General features: G+C 42.0%; 1 protein-coding gene across 1 annotated transcript in view; it reads right to left on the bottom strand.

The window, feature by feature from the left end:
- Nucleotides 1–23,566, bottom strand: part of LOC311100987 (dystonin-like) — a gene marked incomplete at its 3' end in the record, with an annotated part of 186,503 nt that extends 162,937 nt beyond the window's left edge. The window contains exons 1-2 of the mRNA XM_084141993.1: nucleotides 23,453–23,566; nucleotides 23,128–23,341 (exon numbers count right to left, since the gene is read on the bottom strand). Coding sequence (XP_083998119.1) covers nucleotides 23,128–23,341; nucleotides 23,453–23,455 — 217 coding nt within the window. The 5' untranslated portion in view covers nucleotides 23,456–23,566. The remainder of the gene's footprint in view (nucleotides 1–23,127; nucleotides 23,342–23,452) is intronic.
- Nucleotides 23,567–24,668: the final 1,102 nt, after the last annotated feature.

Genomic DNA, 24,668 nt, shown 5'->3' with positions numbered 1-24,668 from the left:
CTTAACAATACCACAACCCTATAACTTCCTATTAACAATACCACAACCCTATAACTTCCTATTAACAACACCACAACCCTATAACTTCCTATTAACAATACCACAACCCTATAACTTCCTATTAACAACACCACAACCCTATAACTTCCTATTAACAATACCACAACCCTATAACTTCCTATTAACAATACCACAACCCTATAACTTCCTATTACCAATACCACAACCCTATAACTTCCTATTAACAATACCACAACCCTATAACTTCCTATTAACAACACCACAACCCTATAACTTCCTATTAACAATACCACAACCCTATAACTTCCTATTAACAATACCACAACCCTATAACGTCCTATTACCAATACCACAACCCTATAACTTCCTATTAACAATACCACAACCCTATAACTTCCTATTAACAATACCACAACCCTATAACTTCCTATTAACAATACCACAACCCTATAACTTCCTATTAACAATACCACAACCCTATAACTTCCTATCAGTGCAGTAGACACAACATTGTCACAGGTGGCCATGCTGGACCGTCTCGTTAGACAGCTCTCTTTACTCTAGTTTCCAGCCATTAATCTATAATTAAAAAAATATGTTGTCATTTAGCAGACACTCCAGTCCAGTCAAGTCCAGTCCAGTCAAGTCCAGTCCAGTCCAGCACAGTCCAGTCCAGTCCAGCACAGTCCAGTCCAGTTCAGTACAGTACAGGCCAGTACAGGCCAGTCATCCTCCACTGTGCTTGAGTCCAGACACTCAGCCTGATGTGAAAGGAAAATCAAAAGGTGCATGAGAAACAGCTTAACAATACCACAACCCTATAACTTCCTATTAACAATACCACAACCCTATAACTTCCTATTAACAACACCACAACCCTATAACTTCCTATTAACAATACCACAACCCTATAACTTCCTATTAACAACACCACAACCCTATAACTTCCTATTAACAATACCACAACCCTATAACTTCCTATTAACAATACCACAACCCTATAACTTCCTATTACCAATACCACAACCCTATAACTTCATATTAACAATACCACAACCCTATAACTTCCTATTAACAACACCACAACCCTATAACTTCCTATTAACAATACCACAACCCTATAACTTCCTATTAACAATACCACAACCCTATAACTTCCTATTACCAATACCACAACCCTATAACTTCCTATTAACAATACCACAACCCTATAACTTCCTATTAACAATACCACAACCCTATAACTTCCTATTAACAATACCACAACCCTATAACTTCCTATCAGTGCAGTAGACACAACATTGTCACAGGTGGCCATGCTGGACCGTCTCGTTAGACAGCTCTCTTTACTCTAGTTTCCAGCCATTAATCTATAATTAAAAAAATATGTTGTCATTTAGCAGACACTCTTATCCAGAGTTGACTTACAGGAGCAATTACGGTTAAGTGCCTTGCTCAAGGGCACATCGACAGATTTCTTTCACCTATTCAGCTCGGGGATTCGAACCAGCGTCCTTTCGGTTACTGGCCCAACGCTCTTAACTGCTAGGCTAGCTGCCACCCCTCGACCTGCTCTGTCTGCATCAGAAGTAAGTGTGTTGTCATTTAGTCAGAATCACAATCTGATGCGCTAACAGACGTGTTGTCAGGAGGGTGAGGAATCCAGATGAGAGGAAGACAAAGAGATGGAGGACAGAGGGCGAGAGAGAGAGACGTCCGAGGAGGAGGGTGCATTCCTCTCGTTCCTCCTCGGTGAGAGAATCATGGTCTCTCTTCAGGGCAGGACAGCGTCTGAAGTATGTGCTCTCTAGAACAGAGGAACAGACAGCCAGGCAGGTTCTTCACAGCACGCTGCCTGGCCCAGACTGCCTTCAAAGGCACACTTCTAGGCTTCAACGGGCACCCCTCTAGTCTCTAGCCTGAAGGCCAGGCCCCACAGAGCTAAACAGGAAATCAAGTTAGAGGAGAAGCATGCTGCCTCTCTCTCATTCCCTCTCATTCTCTCTCTCTCTCTCTCTCGCTCTCTTTCAATCTTTCTCTCTCTCTTTCTCTCTCTCAATCTCTTTCCCTCTCTATCTCTCTCTCTCTTCTTCAATCTCATTCTCTCTCCCTCTCTTTCTCTCACTCTCTCCCTCCCCGCCTCCCTCCGTCTCTCCCTGTCAGAGCCGGTTCACTGATTAGAGAGGAGGTTGTGTGTGGAGGAGGATATTCAGTATGAACCATGTCTGATGTCATTTCCCACATCCTCCTGCTGCCAACAGACTTCTCCTCAGCTCCTTCACTGAGATGTCATATTAGGCAGCCTGTCTTGATTCTGCTGATAACACAAGACAGAGGAGGGAAATCCTGCCAGATGATAATACAGGGTTTTATACATATAGGATGAAATAACTAAGGTGTTCAGCTATACTTCGATAACATTCTCTCCCCCTAAATATGCTTGAAAGAAAGCTCTTCACCAATATGGCCGTCGAGAACCTGGGTGACAAGCTGCAACCGGCATTGACTGAAGGTGAGGCTGGTACAGTGCCCTTAGACATGATGAGTTATGAGTTATGACCGCATGAGCCACTCAACAAAGTCAAGGAGAGGTGAATCAATCTGTAATGAGTGCCTGCTTTAATGATGCCTGGCTGAGGAAAACACACACACGTACACACAGACACAGACAGACACACACACACACATAGACAGACACACACACACACACACAGACAGACACACACACACAGACTAAGTGATCCCCACCTCTCTGTTTTGCCAGACCGCATCAGATACATGGGGTTACATATTGTAAGACAGAAGACAGAAGGGCGCTGTTTCGGTCGATCGGATGCTATTTTGGACTAAGGTGCGACGGTAACCTACTTTTTAAAAGTGATTTGTTTTGCAATCAGATTAAAACGTCATGAGTGGTTGTATTCATGCCACATTAAAAGGTAGGCTAATACATTTTACAGTTAAATTACATTGTGTTACTATAAACCCACACTAGAACCGCTAAAGCAGTCATTTAGACTGCTCATGAATTAAACAAATTATTACTCTGCCATTTTTAAAGTCATGCCCCACTCCGTCTTGACTTTTCCTAAATAAGTTTACATAACACACTGTTGGTGTTAGAATCTTAATATCATAAACAGAACTGGAGTTATAACCAGTTTAAGGAGGGCATGTCATTTTTTATATGATTTTCCCCCGTTGCCCCTCCTTCCCTCGACAGTAGGTCCTGCTCCCCTCCTTCCCTCGACAGTAGGCCCTGCTCCCCTCCTTCCCTCGACAGTAGGCCCTGCTCCCCTCCTTCCCTCGACAGTAGGGCCTGCTCCCCTCCTTCCCTCGACAGTAGGCCCTGCTCCCCTCCTTCCCTCGACAGTAGGCCCTGCTCCCCTCCTTCCCTCGACAGTAGGCCCTGCTCCCCTCCTTCCCTCGACAGTAGGGCCTGCTCCCCTCCTTCCCTCGACAGTAGGGCCTGCTCCCCTCCTTCCCTCGACAGTAGGGCCTGCTCCCCTCCTTCCCTCGACAGTAGGGCCTGCTCCCCTCCTTCCCTCGACAGTAGGGCCTGCTCCCCTCCTTCCCTCGACAGTAGGGCCTGCTCTCCTCCTTCCTTCGACAGTAGGGCCTGCTCCCCTCCTTCCCTCGACAGTAGGGCCTGCTCCCCTCCTTCCTTCGACAGTAGGGTCTGCTCCCCTCCTTCCCTCGACAGTAGGGCCTGCTCTCCTCCTTCCCTCGACAGTAGGGCCTGCTCTCCTCCTTCCTTCGACAGTAGGGTCTGCTCCCCTCCTTCCCTCGACAGTAGGGCCTGCTCCCCTCCTTCCCTCGACAGTAGGGCCTGCTCCCCTCCTTCTTCCGATAGTTGAAGATGCCGTGCACAGTTCATAATCACCCCGATAATTGCCTCGAAAGTGAAACTAAACTATATCGAAACTCATTTCACACATATAATAACAGATGAAATAAATGAAGTAGGCTTAAGTATGATGGGGGAGAATGGATGAGTTGATGAGGGGAAGCGAACAATGCATAATTATGTAAGAACCAATTGTGAATGAAGAACAAGGCGGGCCATTCTATTGTATTGATCTATTCTAATTAAAATCTCAAAATGTTATGTACTCTATCAGTCTATTCTGGCCTACTTGGAGTACACAGTGAGAGCATGTGTAATTTACAACGGCAAGAAGACCAAGACGAATGGATGCACTCAATAGCGTTGCTACAAAATCTTAATGAAAACTACTCAGATTGTGGGTAAGAAATGAATCACGATGACATCTCTGATGAGTATTCTTCTGATTCTGAGCCTCAAACTGCACCTACATCTCTGAGGCCTAAGCGCAAAAAAGCCAGAACTGTGCGCAGTGAGCAAGTGCCCACGCCACCACCAAATGAAACGGTGAGACTGAGCAGGTGCCCACGCCACCACCAAATGAAACGGTGAGACAGGAGAGAGGAAGGCACTGTTTGAAATAGAACAAGCTGGTGAGAATTCTACGGGCTTTTATGAGCACAGAATGACATCACTGAGAGAGCAAGCCCTACATCTCAAGCAAGAAACAGAATCAGCAACGCACTCAACAGCTTTCAGTGTTTAGGCTATGTGACATGAACATGCTCTAACTGATAACTGACTTTTTGACTGCTGTCATATCAACACTTACACTACCGTTCAAAAGTTTGGGGTCTTTCAGAAATGTCCTTGTTTTCAAAAGAAAAGCAATTTTTTTGTCCATTAAAATAACATCAAATTGATCAGAAATACAGTGTAGACATTGTTAATGTTGTAAATGGCTATTGTAGCTGGAAACAGCTGATTTTTAATGGAATATCTACATAGGCGTACAGAGGCCCATTATCAGCAACCATCAGTCCTGTGTTCCAATGCCACGTTGTGTTTGCTAATCCAAGTTTATCATTTAAAAAGGCTAATTGATCATTAGAAAACCCTTTTGCAATTATGTTAGCACAGCTGAAAACTGTTGTGCTGATTAAAGAAGCAATAAAACTGGCCTTCTTGAGACTAGTTGAGTATCTGGAGCATCAGCAATTGTGGGTTCGATTACAGAATCAAAATGTCCAGAAACAAAGAACTTTCTTCTGAAACTCGTCAGTCTATTCTTGTTCTGAGAAATGAAGGCTATTCCATACAAGAAATTGCCAAGAAACTGAAGATCTCGTACAACGGTGTGTACTGCTCCCTTCACAGAGCAGCGCAAACTGGCTCTAACCAGAATAGAAAGAGGAGTGGGAGGCCCCGGTGTACAACTGAGCAAGAGGACAAATACATTAGAGTGTCTAGTTTGAGAAACAGACGCCTCACAGGTCCTCAACTGGCAGCTTCATTAAATAGTACCCGCAAAACACCAGTCTCAACGTCAACAGTGAAGAGGCGACTCCGGGATGCTGACCTTCTAGGCAGAGTTGCAAAGAAAAAGCCATATCTCAGACTGGCAGATAAAAAATAAAATATTAATATGGGCAAAAGAACACAGACACTGGACAGAGGAAGATTGGAAAAAAGTGTTATGGACAGACAAATCGAAGTTTGAGGTTTTTGTTTCACAAAGAAGAACATTTGTGAGACGCAGACAAAATAAAAAGATGCTGGAGGAGTGCTTGATGCCATCTGTCAAGCATGGTGGAGGCAATGTGATGGTCTGGGGGTGCTTTGGTGGTGGTAAAGTGGGAGATTTGTACAGGGTAAAAGGGATCTTGAGGAAGGAATGCTATCACTCCATTTTGCAAAGCCATGCCATACCCTGTGGACGGCGCTTGATTGGAGCCAATTTCCTCCTACAACAGGACAATGACCCAAAGCACAGCTCCAAACTATGCAATAACTATTTAGGGAAGAAGCAGTCAGCTGGTATTCTGTCTATAATGGAGTGGCCAGCACAGTCACCGGATCTCAACCCTATTGAGCTGTTGTGGGAGCAGCTTGACCGTATGGTACGTAAGAAGTGCCCATCAAGCCAATCCAACTTGTGGGAGGTGCTTCAGGAAGCATGGGGTGAAATCTCTTCAGATTATCTCAACAAATTGACAACTGGAATGCCAAAGGTCTGCAAGGCTGTAATTGTTGCAAATTGAGGATTATTTGACGAAAGCAAAGTTTGAAGGGCACAATTATTATTTCAATTAAAAAACATTATTTCTAGCCTTGTCAATGACTACATTTCCTATTCATTTTGCTATATTTCCTATTCAAACTCATTTCATGTATGTTTTCATGGAAAAGAAGGACATTTCTAAGTGACCCCAAACGTTTGAACGGTAGTGTATATTCATAATGCCATTATTGCTTTTGTGGTGATTTTCACTATTATCAAGCACACTTGGCACTTGTAATGATGTTTAGGCTACTGATGTTTTCATAATTTGACTGTGCATCTTGCTGACCGTGCGTCTTGGTGGTTGGGGTATTTATTTTTATTTTGTTGTTATAAAAAGAAGCTTATACCGGGTTCCAACACCAATGCTTTCTGTTTCATAGTTATAACAAAGGCACTCAACGAATACAATTTAATGAACACGTTATTTTTATATATACAGTACTAGTCAAAAGTTTGGACAATCCTACTCATTCCAGGGTTTTTCTTTCTTTATTACATTGTAGAATAATAGTGAAGACATCAAAACTATGAAATAACACATATGGAATCATGTAGTAACCAAAAAAGTGTTAAACAAATCAAAATATATTATATATTTGAGATTCTTCAAAGTAGCCACCCTTTGCCTTGATGACAGCTTTGCACACTCTTGGCATTCTCTCAACCAGCTTCATGAGGTAGTCACCTGGAATGCATTTCAATTAACAGGTGTGCCTTCTTAAAAGTTAATTTGTGGAATTTCTTTCCTTCTTAATGCGTTTGAGCCATTAGACCGGTGGAAATCTGTCCTTTGCTCTGATGAGTCCAAATTAGAGATTTTTGGTTCCAAACGCCGTGTCTTTGTGAGATGCAGAGTAGGTGAACGGATGGTCTCCGCATGTGTGGTTCCCACCGTAAAGCATGGAGGAGGAGGTGTGATGGTTTAGGGGTGCTTTGCTGGTGACTCTGTCAGTGATTATTTAGAATTCAAGGCACACTTAACCAGCATGGCTACCACAGCATTCTGCAGCGATACGCCATCCCATCTGGTTTGCACTTAGTGGGACTATCATTTGTTTTTCAACATGACAATGAACCAAAACACACTTCCAGGCTGTGTAAGGTATATTTGACCAAGGAGAGTGATGGAGTGCTGCATCAGATGACCTGGCCTCCACAATCACCCGACCTCAACCCAATTGAGATGGTTTGGGATGAGTCGGACCGCAGAGTGAAGGAAAAGCAGCCAACAAGTGCACAGCATATGTGAGAACTCCTTCAAGACTGTTGGAAAAGCATTCCTCATGAAGCCGGTTGAGAGAATGCCAAGAGCGTGCAAAGCTGTCATCAAAGCAAAGGGTGGCTACTTTGAAGAATCTAATTTGTTTAACCATTTTTTGGTTACTACATGATTCCATATGTGTTATGTCATAGATTTGATGTCTTCACTATTATTCTACAATGTAGAAAATTGTTAAAAAATAAAGAAAATCCCTTGAATGAGTAGGTGTGTCCACCTATGGAAATCAAATGCCCGTCCAACCTATTCGTTCTGGCGCCGACCCTGCCTGTGTCTAGGCAGCAGCAGCTGCGTGGGCCACACCAGAGTGTGTGTGTGTGTATGTGTGTGTGTGTGTGTATATGTGTGTGTGTGTGTATATGTGTGTGTGTGAGCATGTGGTAACTAACTGAGCTGCTTCAGAACGCAGAGTCCTTGTCATGTTACCCAGCTTAAAGGTAGAGACTGAAAGCCAAGGAGGGAGAACTGAAAGCTTCTCCATTAGCTTCATCAGGATAGTCTTTGAAATGTGATTTAGGAGATGATTGTGTGATACCCTCAAGCCATTAGCTCAGCCTTTTAGGCCCATACAGTATATTTTAAACTAACACTGTGAGGGCTTACAGTTTGTGACCAGTTTGTGGTAGAACTGCTACCCTTCTAGCACCTCTTATAGAATACTAGTGCACGCTGTCAGTAGGAGTAATATCTTGTATGGAGCTAAACAGCACAGAATAACACACCCGTCTACTATCCGAGTCTGGTTGCTATTGGTGTATCCATGGCACGTAATGTAAACAATGTGACTTGTTACAATGCTATGAAAGAAGTGAAACAAGCTGTTTACATAGGAAAGACATCTATATGGTGACAGACACCGTCCCTGACAATGTCCCCACCCATGTTTGTGTGTGCAGTTGACTGACACCAGCATAGGAAGGACAATGTGACAGTGAATTGTATCTAGGGTTGCAAAATTCCAGGAACTTTCAACAAATTCCCTGGTTTTCTATAAATCCTGGTTGTATAGTTCCGGATCTCCTGCTTATTCCCTTCCTATTCCGGGAAACCTCCAACCCGGTTTTCCGGAAAACCAGGGAATTTATTGAAAGTTCCCGGAATTTTGCAAACCATAATTGTATCTGTTCCAAGGTTCCACTGGTCCCTTAATCTTATCACCAGTATCGGTTTGTTTTGACAGACACAACGTTAGGCAGGACAAGAGATACGGCACAGAGTCACTGTTGTCCCTGACTAAAGAAAATATTATTGCTTCACTGTCTTGTAGGAGCTGGGTACACTAGGTTCCCATTTTTTTTATGTAAGCAATTGTTCAGACCTGTGTGCAGTAAACACATTTTAAAGCATTACATTTCAAATATACATATCATGAAATTCTGGATTTCTTATTCGTGAAAGCACAGAAACAGCCCTGCTGATACAACGCTGATACTAGGGGTCAAATAACCAACACTGAAAATAATGGCATGCATTTTATAACAAGTAAAAGAATGAGTGTCTTCAATATCCTTCTGTATTCACTCTCCCTCTGCTAAACAGAGAAAATAACTAAAATAATTCAATCATTTCCGTCAATCGTTTGTTTAGACCAGAAGCTGAGGACAGAGAAAATCAATTTTCCGCAGCTGGGATGCTCCTTGCTATCCGGAATCCTTAGGACGTCCCTACCCCATTGAAGTTGACATTTAAAATTGTTAAGGTAAAGGCTAAGGATTATGGTTATGGTTAAGGGTAGGGGTAGGGGTTAAGGTTAGGGTTAGGGTTAGGGTTAGGGTTAGGGTTAGGTAAGGGTTAGGGTTATGGTTAGGTAAGGGTTAAGGGTTTAAGATTAGGGTTAGGGTTTATGGCACGGACCTCCCAAGGATCTCGCTTAGCACTAACCCAGCTGGGATGGGAGTGTTTCCTTCCCAGCATCCTCAGCTGTGTGAAGAGCAGCATACTGCTGCAGTACAGTGGGTGAGTAAGCCAATGGTCACAGAGTATTATCCCAGAGGGGAGGGGCAGTGACTCACCATATGACCTCACACAGACAGTGCTGCCACTCTGAGCCAGCCAAGGCCAAAGAGTGAGGTGCTGTCATGCTACCATGACAACTCATAAACACGCATTTGTCCATATTAGCAAACATGATTTCCCTTTCTTACAGCAAGGACTATCTACTGATTCTGCATTCACTTTTAACATTATCTCCTCAACTAACAGAATGGAATCAATATAATGGATTTGTATTCAGCTAAAGTTGAGAACTTGGTTGTTTCAAAATGTTGCAATCATCTCACAATACATCACAATGCCATCCCTCTTCACTTTCAGAGACAAAGAATGAGATCAGCTCCAGGTGTTCACAGTGAATGACAAATACATCATTAAAATGGAAAATGACCTATGCCCTCAGACATTCTATAAAGACAAGATGGCTTTGCGTATTGACGCAACAACCATAGGCTGCCCATAATCATACTGTCAGTTTGATAGAACCAAAACATTAACTGGTTTGCTGATCTTATGTCTTGGAAGCTATTGATGTCTGGAGTAAAAACAGTAAGATATCCTAACTAAGAGCTCAGAGTCTGACTCATTCCTCCCACACAGTAACTACATCTAATCGGTTCAGATCAATACAGGGCTTGACAGTAGGACTAATGAAACCAGGTCAGTAAATGACCGCCTTGTTGTCGGCAATGTTGCTGTTTCTTCACGCGGTTTCTTTCCCTCTTGTGTGTAGTGTACTGTGCAAACCAAACACCAGCCAAATAGTGAAAACATTTGCATTAGTCTACACATAGGCCTACTGTATTTAATGTATAATTATACCGGATCAACGGCCCAACCCGATCAGGACAAAGTGTTCTGTTCTATAATTGTGTACTAATGTGGGTGGTTTGGCATTGCAAACTTAAAACTCCTCATTCGGCTCAAACAAAGCCTTCATCTACATCAACTATGATGGTGTCAAGTCCAAGCATGTTTTAAATGGAATTAATGACACTTTTGGTAGAACGCTACCATCCATTAGGCCTACTGAATACTAGTGTTACTATAAATATTATGGAGAGCTATGTTAACAGGTTGAAAGTAAGATCTGTTAGCCTTGATTTTTAACTGGCGCAAATCTGAAGTGACAGCTAATGTACATTCAACATTCATTCAAATGCTTTTTAGAACACAACCTTAAGTAATATTTGCCTTTACATTACACTATACAAACTGTCAACTGAACACACCATACATTACACATAAACGGGAACAGAACAATGCCTGCCCAGTCAGCAGACCAGTGTTTGCTCACGTTTGACTAAGCACTAAAATAGAAAATACTCCTGTCAAACACAACGGATCTACAAAGGATGTCACGTTCGTTGTATAAAGGATTGGACCAAGGTGCAGCGTGGTATGCGTACATAGTCATTTATTATATAAACACAGACAAAATAACAAATATCCAACAGAACGTGAAGTTCAAAAGGCTAAACATCCAACAAGCCAAACAGAAACAAGATCCCACAACATAGGTAGGCAAAATGGCTACCTAAGTATGATCCCCAATCAGAGACAACGATCGACAGCTGCCTCTGATTGGGAACCACACCCGGCCAACATAGAAATACACATTCTAGAAATTCACATTCTAGATAATACCCATATATATTCACACCCTGACCAAACCAACTAGAGATCTCTATGTCAGGGCGTGACAAAGGAACAGGTCCAAGAGCAATAATTGCATACTTCAGGAGCCTAAAGAGTAACTAGATTGGGGCTATTAAACCATTTCTAATGCCATTTTCGCTTCTTTTATCACCATGAAGTGCACGTAAACTATGGCATCATTTCAACAGTCCTCTCAAATTGACTTTGAAGAGTTGGGTTAAGAGAGGTTTTCAACAGCCAGACACACTCAATCTAATCTGACAGAGAGTTAGCCTAGCCGTGCCTCATCTAAAGTACGCACGCAGTGTTTTGATTTCTCTCTCTCAGCGCCATGGTCACATGGTCAGGGAGCAAGTGAGCGGAGGGTCGGGGTGGCCACATGGGTCTGACAGGATTAGGAATTTCATGGCCTAGTGCTGAGTATTCACCCTGCTTGGGTTTCCTCTGGGAATGTACACTTCAGTAGTCACACATCCCACACTATCACAGTACGGCCCAGACAAAGGATCTTAACCACCATCATATTGGGAGCATGGCACACAGACTGGGATTTGGACACAATGTCTGGACACACTGTGTCTTTTGTACAGTAACAGACAGCGTCCATAGAAGGAGCCTGCTCTTCTGTATGTGTGGCCCTGGCCCTGGCCCTGGGCCTGGCCCTGGGCCTGGGCCTGGGTCTGGGCCTGGGTCTGGGCCTGGGTCTGGGCCTGGGTCTGGGTCTGGGTCTGGGTCTGGGTCTGGGCCTGGGTCTGGTGTGATGAGTGGGCTGTCAGACTCGGAGGAGAGCGGGACGATAGCCTCGGCACAGGGAACCTGGGACAAAAAACAGTGAGATTTCCCACATCTGAAATAATGTGTTTTTTCTGTAAGTGTAGCCAAATGGGACATCCCTATTGGAAGAGACTGTATAGCGGGCTTCCATAGGCTTAGGTCATTACAATATCACGATTCCACTGAAGAATGTAGATAAAACATCAGGGACGAGGCTGTAAATACCAAGGGCAGATGCAGACTATTGGCATATGAAAGAAACATTGGAAACTTGCCATGACATGGCTCAAGCTCATATACATGGCTCAAGCTCACTTTAACTATAACAAATATCATCAGGTCCCACAGCAATGTTGTTTTCTATAACGTATGTCACCGTTACAAATATCATCAGGTCCCACAGCAATGTTGTTTTCTATAACGTATGTCACCGTTACAAATATCATCAGGTCCCACAGCAATGTTGTAGGAGTGATAGGGTGGTTGTTACCTAACTTTCTTTAGGCATTAGCTTTGTATACAAACTCAAACCATCCCTCCCCTGATAATTCTAGCATTAGATTACACAGTTATTTCCATTGTGAGTGTATTAGCAAATCCTTGAAATTGTGAATTCCCTCCCTATAACAGTTGTAATTACATAGTAATAATGCATACAGTTTTAAATATATATTGTACATGATGTGTGATGTGTACCTAGTGTAGCATGTAGCATGTGATGTGCAGCATGAAAAGTGTAGCATGTAGCATGTGATGTGTAGCATGAAAAGTGTAGCATGTAGCATGTGATGTGCAGCATGAAAAGTGTAGCATGTAGCATGTGATGTGCAGCATGAAAAGTGTAGCATGTAGCATGTGATGTGCAGCATGAAAAGTGTAGCATGTAGCATGTGATGTGCAGCATGAAAAGTGTAGCATGTAGCATGTGATGTGCAGCATGAAAAGTGTAGCATGTAATGTATAGCATTAAACATGTAGCATGTGATGTGCAGCATGAAAAGTGTAGCATGTGATGTGCAGCATGAAAAGTGTAGCATGTAGCATGTGATGTGCAGCATGAAAAGTGTAGCATGTAGCATGTGATGTATAGCATGAAAAGTGTAGCATGTGATGTGCAGCATGAAAAGTGTAGCATGTAGCATGTGATGTGTAGCATAAAAAGTGTAGCATGTGATGTATAGCATGAAAAGTGTAGCATGTAGCATGTGATGTGTAGCATGAAAGTGTAGCATGTAGCATGTGATGTGTAGCATGAAAGTGCATCATGTAGCATGCAATGTATAGCATGAAAAGTGTAGCATGTAGCATGTGATGTGTAGCATGAAAGTGCAGCATGTAGCATGCAATGTATAGCATGAAAGTGTAGCATGCAGCATGTGATGTGTAGCATGAAAGTGTAGCATGTAGCATGTGATGTGCAGCAGGAAAATCCACCAAAGTGCAGACTTTAGAGTAGCAGGATCAGGTATTGGCATCTAGTGTACTTGTTATGCACCTGTGTCATGAGGTACAGTAAGACATGTACAGAGGGGGGGTACAGTCGAACAGTGTGTCTTCAGGCTCTCTACACAGGACGCTATGAGGTATCTCCACCTCCCATACACTGTAGCCTACATGAATGTGTTGGGGTCCAGGACTAGGGTTTATACATCAAATCAGGAAACTTTAATTTACCTTCATTGCTTGCCTAATAGATTACAATGATCCAGGATCAATCTGACATCGCTGCTACACCGCAAACTATGTAAACAGGTGTTTTATATAACCAAAGTCAAAGCCATAACACAACATCTGAAGTTGAACAGATGAACAGATGATATAATGCAGAGTTGAGGCCCACATTCTGGGAATATTTGAAGACCTACTGGAACCTCTGTGTCCTGGCATGACCTTGTGAGGCTTTTCTTGACGGTAGGAAAAGCTTGAGTCAGGATGAGGTGCCATCTTTCTTGTTAAGAATATAACTTTGTTTATAAGACCTTGTTACACAGTATAGTAACTGTGCTAATATATTGGTATGACTACACCATGATTCTCTTTCAGAAACCCGTCTCCAACACGGTATCCGTAATAGAGAGCGTATGAGGTTATTGCTGAGTCACTGAAAGGCTTTACGTCACTCGCTGCGCAGCTACTGTACATGGTGTCAGAGTGAAAACCTGGGAGGGGAGACAACAAGACAAGGTTCTCCTCCTGTGGTTGAGATGCTACATTTTTGTGTTGCTAACTTGCTACAGTATAGGATAGAAGATGACAAAATGGCAGGTTTTCAGGCATAGCCACCTCAATCAGCCTGTAAGCCAAGTGCAAAGTCATTGGATGTAGGCCTACTCCACTAGATATCTGTGCTGGTAGCATTTGATTCAATTTGCCGTTACTGTAATGGATAAACTAACTGCAGCCACAAAACAACACTACACTAATGCCATTACTCAACATTGATTCCCTGTCAAAATAAAGGTGATATAAATAAAATAAAATTGGACATTTATTTCAGGCTAATGCGATTTACCATGTGATTTCATTAGACATTCTAAAAATGTAAGACTAGTAAATTACTAGTAAAACATAATGTGCATGATGTACCTAAACTGAAAAAGTGCATTCCTGTCCACACACACACACATTCAAATTGCTACAAACCCCCCGTCCGAACTCTACAACAGCCATTCAATGGACAATGTGCTTGACGTTTTGACACATCTTTGAATTGAATGAAAGAACCCAGTCAGTCGATCCCAACAGAGAAAAATGAGGCACACGCCCACTCTCAATACATCTTCAGGTTTCTTAGCAACGGTAAACAGTTCTTATCAACTGTTTGAAAAGACCACAATGGCTCCCATCATTGCCCATGACTAGAGTCCCATCTAGAAAGGCTTTACTAGAACACCGTGTTCCCATGCACTAACTCACTGTCCTATGCAACAGCCATTGTATATGTTCAAGAAACCGTGGCTTGAAATCTAGACGATGCTCGAATTTACAGACCTTTTGTGTATGACGCTGTATTTTATTCCAGTTCAAAAGTATGGGATTTCTACATTTTGAAAGAAACCGGTCTAATCCTTCCATCTTTGATAAAACAGCGGTGGATTAGTGGAGTACCGACCCAAAGAAACCCCTTCTAATGCCCAATTAGTGAGGTATGGGGACGGACATTCTTACAGGACTTGAATCGTAAATATGACTGGTGCCTATTATACTGCAAATCTGAGGTGTATATAACCAACGTGCAAACGCCCAAATTATTTCAATTTCAAGTGTATTTTAGAAATCATTGTTTTCAGGTTAGTGAGTCATTTTCTCTCAGGATAGACTTGAGTTTCCCATTAAGGGTTGATATGAACAGCTGACCTTCCAATGTCACGTCACAGTGCCACTGCGTAACACTGCCATCATTAAAACCAAAGCATGTATCCCTCCACACAGAGGCTGTCGCCTCAGCATACTCAGCATGTGAAATACAATGTATCTGATATCGTTAGCAATGTCAACATCCGCACACCAGAGGTGTCAAACCGCGCACTTCCAATACTTAACATGTGCATTGTGAAAACCTTCCTGTGCATTTCTGTAGCCTAGGGCTGGGCAATTTAGCCCAAATATCATATCACAATATTTTCTCATGTTTGACAGTATGGCGGCATTCAACTGTATTTTATGCTTCTGAATAATACAAGTTCTAAATATGTTTTATTAGTAGTGCATGACCCTAGGATGGCAACAAATTAATTATTAGTCGTTTTATGGGCTTCCGCCATTCTGATCATTTTATACACAACCAAACTTTGACAAAACTGACAGTGAAGTAGTGCAATTTGTAGAACTGTTTCATTTATTTAGCACTGTATCAATATATCGTTATAAAAATCCATACCGGTATACTGTTATTCACGATATACCGGCCAGTCCTACTGTAGCTTAACTGTCTGCACAATGAACAAGAGGTAACAGCATCTGCAATGATCTACGGTTCTTTTTCTCCATGGTTTCAGTAGGGAACAGTAATACCCATTTAGAGGGATGAAACTTGAGGACCACAGTAAAAGCTTTTTTGTTGGAGAACAGATGTGTCACTGTTTCTGTTTCTGTACTCTCCAACAGAGCTGCCTATCAATTTCAGGAATGTTTCAACCGAACGATATGAAATAATTTGCTGACTTTGTCCATGGCACAGCTACAGTATATGCAGCAGGCTAGTAGTACATGAATTTCAGCAACCACCATAGAAAAATATTTTAAAGTTCTATGACTGATTGTTCGCTCAAAGCTAAACAATGACAGAGTGACCTGAGTAGATCTACATCTTTAGCATGTTACGCAACTTTGACCACGCCTGGTGTTTCAACATAGATGTCTATTCGTACTAATGACAGGGACAGATGAAGGTGTCACATGCAAGATGAGCTGGTGGAAATCCATCCTCCCAACTGAGCTGTTGATTGTTCCATTGTATAATTTTACTGTTATTCTGGAGAGGACGCATATAAGCCGCACCTTTGTTTAAACCAGGGATGGGCAACTGTCGGCCCGTGGGCCGCATTGCGGCCGTGGCCCCCCCTTTGTAGGCCCGTGGATCAGTGCATCAGCAGTTTTTCTCTTGTTATGTCAGTCACTGACAGTCACTCAATTAGCCCATGTCAGTTAACATTTTCTTGATTAATAAATTAGTCTAGCCAGCTATCTAAACTTGTAGTAATCATGGTCGAATTACAGACCGGGGGGCCCCCATTGATTTTGTTAGTTACTCTCACTCAGATATCATATAAAGAAACTGCAGGAAATTTGCTGTAAAACTGCACAAGTTTCTCTCCGCCCCATGGAAAAATGAGTAGAGTTGCATGAAATTAGTTATAAAATTGCAAAATCTTCTCTGCCCATGGCAAAATGTAAAGAATTGCAGCAAACTTGCTTTAAAACTGTGACACCCCTTGGCATAATGTGTAGAATTGCAGGAAATTAACTCTAAAACGTTTTTTCTCTCCGCTGTCAAGAGGGGTGGCAGCTAAAATGTTTTGCTCGCAAGACGGGGGGTGGCCCCCAACAGAATGTCACTTAGTTCCGCCAGAAGGCCGGCTCTGACTGCATGTGTGGGTGTGGATGTGGGTAGTGTGGGTGTGGATGTGGGTAGTGTGGGTGTGGATGTGGGTAGTGTGGGTGTGGATGTGGGTACAGACCCGTGAGCCACTGCAGACCCACATGATGAGTTCAGATTTGTTTGTGGCCCCCATCCCCATCAAAGTTGCCCATCCCTGGTTTAAACCATCCTAATTATTGATACAACTTCTCTTCTGGGGGAAAAACCACTTTACTGCTAATGCTGGGGCCAAGTTTATTTTCCTCTTGTTCCTATGGCCAATGATATGTTGCTAGTTTGTTTTGTTTTACTCACCATTTGTTTTGTTTGGTAACTATTATTGAATAAGATATAGCTAAATAAGTGTTTCATTGATGCACAACATGTCACACGGAGAGAAGCTTTAGGGAGACTTGACGCTCTCTGAGCTTTATAGATGAACAACAGACAAAGGCTGTATAAAGACAGTTATAGAGAATGTTCTCAACATCACTGAACTGCCCTACAGCCTAGAGTCATTCCTTAAAATAAAATAACATTCATTGACGAGACTAAGACATTGTTCAAGTTACAACAACATTTATTGTGGGCATCAACAACATGTTTTGGGGTGTTGTACTTTTTCAGAAGGAACACCCAAGGGTTTGTTGAATATTAATTATTTAGCTATCTGGTAGATAAATGTCTGATGAACAGTTAATGTGTTGTTCACTCGTGGTTGCTATTTTACCAAAACATTCATTATGATTCAGTATTGAACTTCCTCCTTGTTCCCATTATAACTTTGTACTGAATCCTCAGAAAAGGTAATTCACTGCTATGTGGCACATTAAACATAACTCAGATCATTAACATTTTACTGCAGTGGGCTAAATCAGAGTCACACAGAGTGTTTCTTGGTAGTCTTAAACAAATCTACTTTAAAACAAAAGTATACACCTCACACACATGGTTATGGGCTTTAAAAAAAGAAGACACCTGTACCATGTCAGATATAGAGTTGAAATGTATTACATTTTGAGTTTGCATCCCAATATTACACTTTATATACATCACATAAAACTGAAATATAACAGAACTGTTTAGCTTAGAAACACCAGATTTTCAGCGTTTTTTTTGTTGGTTTAATTAATTATCAAATTATGAAAAATATTAATAACATTCCACCCATGAGGCCACTAGGTCATTTGACTGAAGGAAAGGGGTCTACGGATATGCCTTGTGATGATTTCAAACAGGGATATTCCTTCAGTGGTTGGCAATGCATTGCAAGGCTATTGGCCTGTCCTTTAAAGCTGCAGCACAGCTCCCTGGCTGCAGGTGACAATGACATTGGTCACTAGTATTCAAATGTTGGGCTCAAATCAATGTTGGGCTGGCAACACTTTACAATAACTTTATTTAATAAACTATTGATAAGTAGTGTACATATTAAATGATTATTTCTGTATTATTAAACATTACCAACATTTACAACTATTTTATACACTTTGAGAAGTATTTCTAAGCATCAAAGTAAATAAATAATATTAATAAGATGTTGAGAATGGTTGCAATTCATAACATTATGGTAACCATAATAAGTGTGGACCAAAGTAATTTTTTTACATTTTAGGGAGCGCCAATTATAAAACAGCTTGTTGTCTGGCCTAGCACCTGGAGACAAAAGTCAGACACAAATTCCAAATGATGCTACATCATATGATTGCATTAGGCTCTAGTCAAGGACCATTAAGCCAGGTCACAGCTGACTGTTTGTTGCTGTCATAGCAACAGCTGAGAGAGCGAGAGAGAAAGAGAGAGACAGAGACAGAGACAGAGACAGAGACAGAGACAGAGACAGAGAGAGAGAGAGAGAGAGAGAGAGAGAGAGAGAGAGAGAGAGAGAGAGAGAGAGAGAGAGAGAGAGAGAGAGAGAGAGAGAGAGAGTGAGAGAGAGAGAGAGAGAGAGAGAGACAGAGAGAGAGAGACAGAGAGAGAGACAGAGAGAGAGACAGAGAGAGAGAGAGAGACCACCTAAATATGCATTGTTAGTGACCACTGGTTAACAAGGAATCACAGTAACATACACAACTAACCCATTCACACGGATTACCTTTTCTCATTCACTGCTTGTTCAAATGGTGCAGATAATGTGGGGGAGATGGAAAATATAAAGTGGAAAAACCATCGCTGTAGGAGACGGAGTGTATTCGAGTTTCACACTATAGGCCTGGTCAAAGATTATGTGTAGGGGGATGATGTCATCTAGCTAGTGGAGAATGCTTTGCTGTAGACAGGATATTGAAAATGTAATGTCTTCTGCAGGTTTCCAGTAATAATTGTCCTGTCAGCCTGAACGTAATGCTTGATGGACTGATGTAAGTTAATAGGCCTGCTGCATCTTTAGCTGATGGACCATGGTCCTCTCTTTGTGTCGGCCTACATCAATGACAATTTGGTCAGACTAGAGTTATAACAAAATAGGGGCCATCAACGCAACAATATTAAATCCTTCATAGATTAAGTATGTTCAAGACAAGTAAATAACATCTCCTGCGTTATATTTTATTCAAATAAATAAGCATCTCCATAATTAATAGGCCTACCAAAATATAGCCTATTGTAATTACGAGACTGCTTTTTTTCATGTGACAAAAGTGACAGTAAAACGTTGTAAGGCAGGATTCTTTCTTTACATTGAGCAACACCCCTCCTCCAAGAAATGCATTTGCCAACAGAAACAAAATTCTAAATCAATCTAGGCCAATGTCGCACAAATCCAAGACAGTTTGGCTATTTACAAGTGCTAATCATAACCTTCATAATTCTAATATAAACTTGCAGGGCTGTAAACTACAAGCAAATAGCTTAGACGTTCATGTTTCCATTCACCCCGACCCACTGTCCGACCCGCTGCCATCAAAGCTCATTGCTTGCTGACATACACTTGTTTAGGGCTGTCATTCGGTCGTAGGCTACCACGGGGCAATTTTCCCATACAGGGCTATTTGTTTCATATCAAATCATTGAAGGCCTATCAATTAACGCATATATCCAATCAGTATAGGCTAAAGTAATTAGCATACCTTTGTATTTTTCGAGGACATCCTCATACGCTTGAAGGTATTCCTTTTCGTCCGCGAGCATATAACCCTCCGGTGTCGCGTTGTAGTGAGCCATTACCGGGGCTCCACCATAGAGCTCTACAGGCTGGACATTCACCAGCCGCTGGGGTGAATGTGTAGCCTAGTTGCGGGACAGGGATCCGGACGGAGGAGTGATCCGCGCTGTCGTTCCATGCAAGGAACCGCCCCTATCCCCCCTCCCATCCCGATGAAACCACCAATAGGCGAGACTGCCTCTCTGGTTTCATGAGAATCTCGGTTGTGTTCTGTGACAGTCTGGGAGGGAGGGAGGGAGAAAGGGCTGCTGGACAAGAGCAATACTAATGCAGGCCCCTCCTTGTACCAACATTCCAGTAATACCAGCAGGCTAATGCGACTGTTCATTTTTCAAAATCAGTCATCATGAACTGCTGTGTTTAATAAGCATTAATATGCACTGATACCATGCCAGTAATTTCAAGCCAGTCCACAATGTTTTCATTCCATGACATCTATAGCTACATAGTTTAAGCATAAACTCTATCCAATTGTTTTACTTGGTTGGCATTGCCTTATTAAAGATATAGGATCTTAATTTGATCACTTTCTCAGAGGAGGCAAATAATCCTGCAGCAACAGGAAATGTGAATTATTATGTGGATTATAATTAATGGACATTTTGAAGGGGTTGATACATGTTTAGTTAGGGTAAATCAAGTCTGATATTTTTTGTGGAAATTATAACATTTTAGCAAGTTAGCATGTCCTGCAACAACAGAGTGATCAAATTAAAAGATCCTACACCTGTAGGCCTATTTTTAATCCAACATACTTCAATAGAGTCAAGAAAATGATTATAAAAGGATGACAACTGTCATAATTCATAAATCAAGGCCTATATTGTATTTGTTATAACATAGAGATGCTTCAAAATAATGTCCCACTGATCAAAAAACTGCGATGATTTGTGTTATACATATATACACTGAGCTGGAATATTGTATATATTTTCCATCTCTGTTGCATGAGTCAGCATGTAGCCCACATGCTATAGCAGGCAGAGGAGATGTCCTCACAGGTCCTAACACTAAAAGGGTTTTGTTTTAGAGGAAATGCAGTCTAGAATGAATAGATGATGCTGTTGATAATGCATTTCAGCACAGTCCAGGGTCTATTCAACCAGATTATTTCCATAAAATAGAGAATCAATAGGCCAATGCTTTCTAAGGAGAAGTGACCAGGACTGGTATGGACAACAATCACAGACATGAATAAGATTAACAAAAGGGGTGAAATCAGAGGGTAAGTATTTCACAATATCAGACATCATTAGGAAAGGGTCAGATGCATCTAAATGTATGTAAATTGTTAAGTATTTTGTCTGTAATGTATTTTTCGCTATGTGTCGGGCCCCAGTAAGACTAGCTGTCGCCATTGGCGTCGGCTAATGGGGATCCTATCAAATCAAATCCACCTGAACAATGACCACACCCTGCCATAAGGAAGATTCAGGACTGGTGAATTGAAGGGATAGTTCAACCAAACTATATTAACCTAATTATTTTTGAACTATTAAGTCATCTATGGATCCTGAGATTCAGGTAACAAAAACGCTGGGTTTTAGGCCTACTCACATCGTGAACAAAACAATAAGACATCAAATAGCATTTCATACCAATCAACACGCTAAAGGTCGTACATGTGATAGGCAATAGCATATGTATCCTTATAATAACACAATGTTGGTTCTATGATCATATCAGGCTGGATTATGATATGATAGACTGCTGTTGCTCCATTTTTATCAAAGCCAAATATTCTGTTGAGGAATGTCATAAGTGGGCGAGACAGCACACCCTGCAGATATCCCCATATCCCCATTACCATTGCCAACCAAATACTTGCCTTTATAGTTATGGTCCTGATCATATGACTAAGGATTAATTCCTGAATTGAAAACTGCATAGGCCTATCACAGCCCTGTCAAGGCTACTGAACTGAAACTATGGTCCGAGAACAGTATTTTTGCAAAAAAAGAAACAAAAAAACAATGCATTTAGCAAGGTCGCCCCTGGAATGTATCATTAATAGACCTACTCTCATTTGTTTCACAGACTGCATTTGCAGTAAGCCACATGGTTCAAGTACTGTGAAATTCCCAGAGTATGGTATAGAAGTCAGTCAAATGATTCCTATCACATTAAAATGATTTTTTAAAATTATATAATGAAATAAACATAATCAGACCAACATAAAAGTTTTACTCATAAAGGCCCTGCACCTGATAAGCCTGTGTATTAAAGGATTACAATGAATATTCCGATTCTAGTAGCCTAATGCACAGCCTTATGCACAGGCAATGATGACTACTCGTTGCACTTTCACCTAAAGAACTCAATCTCAACAGCCATTGGACGGTCAATAGAATAGAGGATTAATGTGAGCATTCCAACACAGCATATAACGTACCTCACCTACAGGTTTTTCCATGCATTTATTAATGTGTGTTATAGACTATCCTTATGAGACAGAAGCTTAATTATTAGATACAGAAGCCTACAAACATGTATGGCTTTGTCTGAATTGGACATGTATCAGAAGTGACAGTGGCTGACTGGATCCTTATCCTTATATATGGGACCCTCCAGCAGCCATGTCTGTCTATACTGTAATTGCCCTTAGACCATTTATATGGAGAATAAATATAACCTGTAGCCTACACATCAGAGTTGCTATGTGCCATATCTGATAGATGTGCAAAATCTATAGGCTTTGGTGTTATATTATCAGCAGCACAATCAACAGGGCTGGCTCCAGGCATAAGCAGTCCCTTAAGGCCCCAGCGGTAGTTTAGGGACCCCCCCCCCCCCCCCCAAAAAAAAAAAATGGTGGTTCTCAATTTGGTTCTCAATTTACTGTTGAGAGTTAGAATAGGTGTAAGTTCTAAATTTGGTTGTGGATCACCAATTTTTCACTTGTTATGTCAGTCACCTGATATTCACTCAATTAGCCATGTCAGCTAACAATTTGTTGATTGTAAAACTGAATTTTGTTTCTCAAAATCTCGCTTAGACCACCCAAGAGGCTAGAACCAACCATGATAATCAATGAAGTATGGACACTCACCTGCAATCCTGAGCACCGCTCTCTCTGCTGGATCCAAAACGGATCCTCCCTGAATTTGTCGCTTATGTCGCTCGTGTCTGGGTAGGTTCCAGGGTAACGTGTCCCCCGGTGCCGGTGAGACCGACCCAGATTTAAGACTATAATCATCTTCGTCCGAGAAATCCGCCGATGAAGACATGGAACAGTGAAGGGAAGCGTTGCCAGAACCGGAGCTCTGTTGAAACAATAGAAATAAATTATCAATGTGTTGCTCGCTCCATCGCAACACAAATATGACAACACACATATGAGCGCAGTCATAAAGACACAATGTAACATGTCTCACCATCGCTGCTCCTACGGTTGCCTAAACGGATGTACGTAATGTAAATGTACATTGCTCCAGGGAGGCACCATAGCGTGAGCCACCAGCTCGCCTAGCAATGATCTCTGATTCAACAACAAAAAAAGCTATAGCAGAAGCAGGCAGTGAGAATGAAAATCAATTGTATCTGGCTCCCCCGCCAGGCCAGAAATAAGACTTACCGCTGTATACATAGTATCAGTTGATTATATCGAAATCCTTTATCCACTTGCTGTAAACTCAGACAGCGGCAGGGCAGGCCATGTTATTTTTTATCAGAACCACACCCTTCTAGCAATGCACTCTGCTCATTACATTAGGCTAGTCTCCCTTTTGGGTTGAGAGCCCGAAATGATGTCAAGTCCCCAGAGAGTGTGAACAGATTGGGCCATGGAGATTAGAATGCGATGCGAGAGCTGTAGCATGTCAACGCGTCACCATCCTAGGATACAGAAGAGGGCGGATGGAGACTGGAGGAGCCAAGCGCTCTATTTCTGATTATTCAATCGGCAAGCTGTGGCCAATGACGCGGTCTTACAGCACCATCCTGGGTGGGTGCGTGTCTAGTGGTGACTGCGTAGTCTCCACGTTTACCGTTCAAAACCAATCAGAAATCCAGAGACTGGTCCATGAGCATCCTTTGTCATGCACAGTCGGGTTGTTGTTTTGCTGCCTGATGCGCATGTGCTCTGTTTGCCATTAATTAGAAATGTTGCTATTTTACAATGAATGTGCAATTTTAGAGCACTGTCCTTATAATCATTATGTTCAGACGATCTGGCTCTTGTCTGTCCGTCTGTCTGTCTGTGTAGGCCGTCTCTCTGTGTGTCTAGGCTCTGTGATAGGGTAACTGAGCAGGTACATAACAAATACTTATCCACACCGTGTGATGACACATCGAGGCAGGGTGTGGCTGCTCAAATAGTAATAGGTTATACAGTTACATGTTGAGTTCGATTGCACAATTATAGAACAGTATTGCTGTTTAAATCATTTTAGTCATTTAGCAGACGCTCGTTTCCAGAGCGACTTACAGTTAGTGAGTGCATACATTTTTCATACTGTGGGAATCGAACCTACAACCCTGGCGTTGCAAGCGCCATGCTCTACCAACTGAGCTACAGGAGGAACAAGAGTAGGACATTAAAGGCACAGTGCAGTCAATATTCTGTTTTTCCTGTGTTTAGTATCATATTCC

Source organism: Coregonus lavaretus (assembly GCF_964263955.1).
Source record: "Coregonus lavaretus genome assembly, chromosome: 25".
In the NCBI taxonomy this organism is placed as follows: Eukaryota; Metazoa; Chordata; class Actinopteri; order Salmoniformes; family Salmonidae; genus Coregonus; species Coregonus lavaretus.
Note: the sequence above shows the minus strand (reverse complement) of the source record. Positions and strands in the feature narration are given on the sequence as shown.